The following is a 7595-nucleotide window of genomic DNA, read 5'->3' on the forward strand; positions in this document are numbered from 1 at the left end:
TTGTTTTTTAGCAGATTTAAGAGATGAAAATTCAGACAATGCAATAGGGAAGGTCATTGATGTACACCAAAGAGAAACCCCAATCATAAAAGTATATGCGACAAAACGCGTTGAAATTAAAAACCAATGCCACCCCACTCACCCACTTAGCTCTTCTTTTTTACCAACAATAAATTCATGAGTTGGTAAAAGGCCACACGACACGACAACATCATCAATTATACATTTTGGTTATAATATACACATATATAATTTATCACTGTATATTCTTGCAGAGAACAATCACGAGGCATTGGCCCCTCCTTTTATTAAAAAAAAATTGATCTGATAGGGAAAAGAAAGAAAGAAAAAGAAGAATATTAGTGACCTTTCAATGGTGAAAAATCAAAAAAAAATATCATTTAATGATAAACAAAATGTCAAACAGTCTGACAGCTCCTGCATGAGTTTCAATATTTTTTTCCTGCAGGCACATACATAAGAATACAAGCTAGAATTCAAATTTTTTTTTCTGAAATGACTGCTTATAGCCCAACAATCGTTTCAGTAAAATGGAAGTAAAACTAAAACCCATGAAGCTCCTTTGACTGCATGATGCCATTGCCATTTTTGTAAGGTTATAATATTCTAGTTTTTTATTGTGACATGGTAGCTCAGGAGGGATAGACAGGGAAGAACATGATGAGTTAGGTGGGAACAGTGAGTACTAATTGTTTAGTTCTTTCAAGGAAAATTCTGATAAGAAATGGTTTAAGATAGTGGTGATGAGTGTAGTAGGTGATGGTAGGGGTCTTACAAGGTCAAGAAAAGGCCTTACAAGGTCAAGAAGAGGAAACCATGGTGAAATAAAAAAAGGGTATTTTTTTTTTGGGGGGGGATTGTTAAAAATAAGCTCAGGTCGGATAGCACCAAGAGAGAGGTCAACAAGCAATTGTTGTAAAGAAGCTTGGTAAGTATTGTTCAACAACATCCATGGTGGAGATTGCTCTTTTGAAGCATATGCTGTCAATAACCATGATGGTATTAGGTTTATTGAAGAATATGTCCATGATGATGATGATGATAGCTTGTAACCTGGAAATCAATCAACCTGCAGTATAGCAGAAAGTTGATACTTGTTAAAAAAAAGAAGGGATTGCCGACAGCCCAAACAAGGGTCTTAAGTGTGTGTTTTTAACCAAACATATGCTGTGCTTTTTCTCTGAAATGAAGCATAGGAACATGTAATATAACATGGCATCTGTTTTTGACAAACAAAAATGAATATGGGTTTCTTTAATTATGAGATCTTCTTACCTGGTGAAAATCACAAGCAATGGATTGAAAAGGTAAAGAAGATGAAGAGATGAGGTGATTTTTGCTTACCTTGAAGAAGCCTGAGGGTTTGAGCTTTGGTTTTTGAGAGGGAGAGAAAATGGAGAATAAGGGATGGGATGGTGGTGGTGGTGGAAATATAGAAGAAGAAACTAGAAAAAAAGGTTTACAACAGCTAGAGGCCTGTCCCTGTGGACCCTGACTTCTAACAATTTTATAGCCCAAATCTACTAATCCCCATTTTATATGATTTTTGTACAAATCCACATATGATGATTTCTTTTACTAGGTATTGAAACAATTGGTAATGGATTTCGGGTATTGAGTATCAAGGTTTAAAGTCTGTGATGTAATTATATATATGGATTTTTAAATCGATTTAGTGAAGTTAGTCTAGATTATCGAGTTTAGTTGGGATTGTATTAGTTATTAATTCATTTATATTGTAATAGTTTGATACTTACGATTATTTCAATATATATTTGTATTGTAATTTAATTATTCTCTAGTTATAACACTTTTAAAAACAACAATATAAGAAGAAAAAAAAGTAGTTGACACTTGTTTGAAATTAGAGTTAAAATTTCAGTTAAATATCTAAATGACAGTAGTTTAAATTTAATCATTTTTGCTCTCTATCTTGATATTGTATTTATGAAAAAGTTGGGACTGAATATTGTTCTTAGGATCACGGTGGATGCTAACATCCCAAAATTTGTCATAGAAATTGATGCTACCATTGTTATTAGTTATATTGTTAAATCCCTTTTATGCCTTTGTAGTTTCATTGCTCTGAGACTCGGTGAAAATTGAAGGCGTGAGATCTATAATATATGGCGAGCAACCAAATTGAGTTCATACAAACTAACAATTCTCTGTTGAGTAGCCATGTTTATTTATGTTTCATACTTGGTTTTGGAGAGGTTTTTGGAGAAGTTTTTAAAGTGTCTCACGATGAATCTCTTAATAACTTATTATAGTCTCCAATCAAAATTTTGTCTTCTAATCTTAGGAAATGCATGAATGCTTGAACCGACAAATTCAATAGAGTCAGAGCACTTCCGTACGTGACACTCAACCACATACCAAAGAAATGAAAACATATGTGCTTGGTAGGGTTTGAGGCTTTGAGCTCGCATACTACAACACGTAAGGCAATTGAGCTATAATTGCCTATAAATGCCCTATATGTTTTAGGGCACAGACTCAAACCCGGTAAAGTGCAAATGCTCTCATTTCTTTGATAAATATGTCCCACAAAGTCCATCCCAACGAGACACTTCTACTCTATTGAATTTGTCCCCTCTTAAAGTAATCTCAGATACTCGAGCTCTCATCAAAATCGAGAGACAACTCCAACCAGGAACAATACCATATATGTTGGTTAGATTAACCAGCTCCGAACAAATGATACTTACATGATTTTTTGAATCCCTATCAAAACCTTCTCAGTTCTCAAATTCACCAAATTCGATAGGCTGCATTTGGATTAGCTTGCAAATTTCCGAAGCAGAAACATGCATAAGTTTTACTTCACCTGTATAGCAAATATTAACAGCAATTTCGATTTCCATATGAAATTATTGAATACCTGTATAAGATTTTACATATATGACCATGAAAAAAAGGATGAATCTTTGCATACAGATGCAACATTTAATCACCATCCCCATGTACTTTGTCTATCTATTATCTAAAAGAAACAGGCATTACCAGTGAAAAAGGAAAAAAATAAATAAAAGATCAGAACTTTCTGCTTCTTATATGAAAATGAAAAAGCTAGCCAGTTAATACAACATTGGTAATATCTGGGAATTTCTCCTTAATTGCAGCTTTGATCCCTGATCCAATAGTTTCAGGCCCTGTATAACTCACAACACATTCCCCTTCCTCAATAGACAATACTTCCACACTCCCACCATAATTCTTAATAGCTGGTCTCAATATATCAAGATGACGATTCACTGCCTGTGTAAGTCACCAATCCCAATCAAATTTCAATTTATCTGAAAAAAAAAATTTGTTTCTTTTTCACAAATTTCATGTTTAAGTAGAAACCCACCTCAACAGTAGTTTCCTTTTGTTCATCATCGTATACTTGTCGAATATCCTTGACTGCATCCCCAAATTTTTCTTTCAAAACCCTTTCGATCCCCATTTTCATGGTTGTTGTTGAACTAGGGCAACTCTCACATGCTCCTGAAATAAAAATCAATGGCAGATAAGTCTCGACTCACTAAAACAATTTCTACCAGCCATAACCATAAGCACATAAATAGTAATAAATCATGAAAACGAACAAAAAAAAAGGTGACCTTGGAGTTTAAGCGAGATGATGCCATCTTCAACGGACAAAACGTCGACGTTTCCGCCATCGGCAATCAAGTAAGGCCTCACGTCATCAAGAACAAGGTCCACGTTTTGAGCGGTGAGCTCGAATTTCTTTGAAGAGTACAGTCCGGTAGACGACGAGCCGGAGGGTGCGCTTGGGCTGAAGCTCGAGCTCGACGCTTTTACGGCTGTTTTCTGGTGGGTTCTTCCAGAAGGGAACCGTATGCGTTGATTTAGGGATAAGAATTGTGGGATTTGAAGGGGTTTTGTTAGGGTTTGCGGAGAAGAGAAAATTAGGTTTTTGGTTAACCGGATTCCAGCAATTGAAGCCATTTCCGATCGGTGCTGATTTGGGGAAGGATTGCCAATAAAATAACTTCAGCGACGAACAATGTAAGCTGCCCTTGTTAGTTTTGTGGTGCTAGAATTTTTATTTTGTTGGTTATTAAATTCTCAAAATAATAAAACTTAAAAAGGCAAATTGCATTTAAGGTCACTAAATTATTACTAAAGTTATATTTTGATCATTTAACTTTTAAAATTTACAAAATGATAATTAAATTATTCAAAAGTTTTTATTTAAATCGTTGGGTTGTTAAAATCACTATTATATGACCTTCTCTATTCATACCACTAGCACCAATTGAAAGCTCTCATTTCATTTCTTTTCTACAGTTCAGTTTTTTTCATGGAACGACTTTGAACATAATGAATTTGCATATTAAAATTCTAACAACTTTCTTTTTTAATCTCCGACACTGACTATCAAATCGGCTTGAATTTAAAGTGTGTTCTTCTACTTGCCTATAAATATTAATCCACCGTACTGATCGTCGAATTGTCACTTATAAACTTAATAGCCCAGTAAAACTTTTGAATAATTCAGTAATTTAAATGAAAACTTTCGATTAATTCAATGACCATTTTATAATTTTTTAAAATTAAATGATCAAAACATAAATTTATTAATAATTTAGTATGGTCTAAAAATTAAAAAAATCGTTAGTATTTTTTTCCTACCGGGTATTTATAATATATATTTTTATATAAATATATAATTTTTATTTGTAAATAAAATTTAAGAGAAGATCCACTTTTATTTATTTTTTAAAGAAAAATAAAGAAAATCTAGGAACATTAGAAACAACATAAACATGCAAAACTAATAAGTAGGTCCCTCACCATTTATTTGATTTTTAAAATTTTATTCTTTAAAAAATATTAATATGTATCTCTATATAACTATATATATAAAGGAGGGTCCAAACTTACAAGTGGCATCCCAAACCATGGTTTTCTTTTCTTTTCCATTCTATTGGTCAAATTTCAATTTTAATCCCTTTAATATATGTTTAAATTTGATATTTAATCTCTATACTTTAATTTTTAATATATATTAGTTTGTATATTTTTTATAATATTATTAATTAGTTTAAATAAATAATAAACTTTTTAGTTAAAACATTATAGGATTATATATAATTTAAATACTTTAAAAGTCTTAAAGACTAACACGCCATTTCCTTTTTCTTTTTCTTTTTTTAGGTTTGCATTGGCATTACTTTTTTTTTTTTGCAATTTTAGAAATAATGATTAAATTTTAATTTTGATATTTCTATTATGCCTGAATTTCAGTAAGCATTAATTTTTAATTTGAATGCCCTAAGATTTTAGATACAAATATGTATCTTTCTTTTTTTTTAGGTTTGCCTTACTGTTTTCTTTTTTGTTGTTTTTTACATTAAGATAATGGTTAAATTTTAGTTTCGGCTTTATAGTATGCTAAAACTTGAGATTTAATCTATATAATTTATTTTTGACATAATTTGATCTTCTTCTTTTATAATGTTCTAAATATTTAATATTGTTAATTATTTCAATCAAGATATTTACCTTGATTTTTCTTAGGAACAATATTCCAATAAAAAATTATTTTATCATGACGAGTTCTAATAAATATTTTCAAGAAAAAAATCAATATTAATTTTATTTTCACACGATTACCAAGTGATTTTTTTAATTTTAAAATGTCACATTAGTAAATTTAATAGAATATTTTTAATCTAGTTAACAATTTGACCTAAATTTTTAAACCTGAAAAGTAAATAGTTTAAATTTTTGAAACTAAAAGTAGATTAAAATATATTTTAATCTTCAAAATTGTACTCTATAATTTGACACAAACAAATATCCAATCCAAGGCGAAGCGAGGGAATCATACTAATTATATTTTATAATAATAAAAAAAAACATTCATTATACATTGAATAACAATTTTTTTCTGATTATTCATTTTATATAATTATATTATATAAAATATTAATTTTATAAATTCCATCCTTCTTGATTTGGATTTGGGCTTTTTTTGGGCCTTGTCTTGTACGGGGCTTGCCCTTATTTGTACCATTCTCCGTAATGGAATTTTTTATTTGAAAAAAAAAAGTTATAATTTATAAATATAACTTTATTATTACCTTGATAATCATAGTTTTAATCTTTCTACTATCTTTAAATTTAAGATTATATATACACACTTTAATTTAATATAATTTGATCGAATTTAAATAATTAACATTGTTAATATTCTTATTAATATAAAACATACATTTTTCTTTAAAATTTTTCTTTCAAACAAAATTTCATGTCAACACGATGAAATAAGATTTGTAATAAAAATGTACTATTATATTATTAAAGAAAAAGAAATAATACATAATTAAATGTAAAAATTCAATATGCTCTTTCAAAAGACTTAGAGAGAGAGAGGGGCTTAATTACCTATTGGTGATACATCTTTCAAAGATATTGTTTGGGTAACTTGACTTGGAAGTAAAGAAGCTTATACTCTCTCTGTTTATACATAATTTGGCAAACTCTCTCTTAGATTATTAATTTCATATTTTTATTTCAGTAAACTTAATTCTCTTCTTTAGTTTTCATATTTTTTTTGTTGGAAAATATGGATATTACATATATAATAATAGTAATTACATGTTATTATTTATTATCATAAAATATTAGAGTAAATTAAAAGTGATATAATTTAGTTAAGGTTTATTGGGCTTTAGTTATTAAATAAGGTATGGGACAAATATGTGTAGATATTCTAGTAAAAAATTTCTAATTGATGATGGGCTGATTAGAAATTAGGGTTAATGTGCAAAAGTTATATATTAGGGTTATAATTTCCAAATTATACATATATAACTTTTCCGATATCCCATCCTTAGAAAAGAGAAAGTCACTTTCTCACTTTCTCTAAATTGCTTATGTGCTAATTTGGAAGATCAAAACCATAAGATTGAAGATTTCAAGGAATCAATGGATTCAAATACACTTCCGCATTTAGTTTTATTCTTGATGATTTTACATAGCAAATCTTGATTTATTAAGTTTTGTATAAGAATTTTAAGGTTCTCATTTTTTTCTTTATGCTTGTAGCTTAATAATTCCGAGAAAAAAGATGATGGATTTCCTTAGGCCAGAAGATTTTAAGAATATAAACTTCGATCCCAAATGGAGTGTTTTTGATTATTTGTTAGAGATTATGAGAGTTGATCAAGAGAATTTGAAAGAACGAAATTTCAAAATCAAGAATTTTGAAAAGAAAAGTCATGGTTTTGGGTGTGGAAGCTTCATGCAAGAGAAGAGTTTTAACAACAATGATAGATTGAGAAGGAAATGCCAATTCATGGAAGAAAATATCAACAAGAGATCCATTGTCTCTTATCCACCACCATTGTTGTCTGAAAGCTTGAAACAACAGGATCGAATTATTTTTTGGTGATACAAAACAACTATTTTATATCGATGTGAACTCTCAAGCAAGTCGATTTTTTATATCATTTTCGCAACTCAAATCCCATGAGTTTCTCAACGAGTCCGAAACTAAGCAATTGAAGGCTAATAAAGAAGCCATTAAAGCTCATTTGTTGGAACCAAATAGAAGA

The 7595-nt window shown here is 29.8% G+C and overlaps 1 protein-coding gene and 1 long non-coding RNA gene across 2 annotated transcripts; both read right to left on the reverse strand.

The window, feature by feature from the left end:
• Positions 1-374: 374 nt before the first annotated feature.
• Positions 375-1719, reverse strand: LOC107951305 (uncharacterized). The gene is made up of 2 exons (XR_001698393.2): positions 1366-1719; positions 375-1090 (listed from the first exon to the last, which is right to left on the reverse strand). It is a non-coding gene; the product is annotated as an uncharacterized lncRNA (long non-coding RNA).
• A 1146-nt stretch (positions 1720-2865) lies between these two features.
• LOC107951304 (nifU-like protein 1, chloroplastic) lies at positions 2866-4085 on the reverse strand. Its single transcript, XM_016886305.2, has 3 exons — positions 3630-4085; positions 3377-3513; positions 2866-3282 (listed from the first exon to the last, which is right to left on the reverse strand). The coding sequence occupies exons 1-3, from the start codon at positions 3976-3978 to the stop codon at positions 3094-3096; spliced, it is 675 nt and encodes a 224-aa protein (XP_016741794.2). The 5' UTR covers positions 3979-4085; the 3' UTR covers positions 2866-3093.
• Between the last annotated feature and the right edge of the window lie 3510 nt (positions 4086-7595).

The sequence above is a fragment of the Gossypium hirsutum genome, chromosome A12 (assembly GCF_007990345.1).
Source record: "Gossypium hirsutum isolate 1008001.06 chromosome A12, Gossypium_hirsutum_v2.1, whole genome shotgun sequence".
Lineage (NCBI taxonomy): Eukaryota > Viridiplantae > Streptophyta > Magnoliopsida > Malvales > Malvaceae > Gossypium > Gossypium hirsutum.

Excerpts from the sequence above, each read along its gene's own strand:
- LOC107951304 (XM_016886305.2), bottom strand. The coding sequence starts at position 3,978 with ATGGCTTCAATTGCTGGAATCCGGTTAACCAAAAACCTAATTTTCTCT. Across the intron at positions 3,514-3,629 it reads CATCTCGCTTAAACTCCAAG|GAGCATGTGAGAGTTGCCCT; the intron begins GTCACCTTTTTT and ends TTTTTATTTCAG. Across the intron at positions 3,283-3,376 it reads AAAAGGAAACTACTGTTGAG|GCAGTGAATCGTCATCTTGA; the intron begins GTGGGTTTCTAC and ends TGACTTACACAG.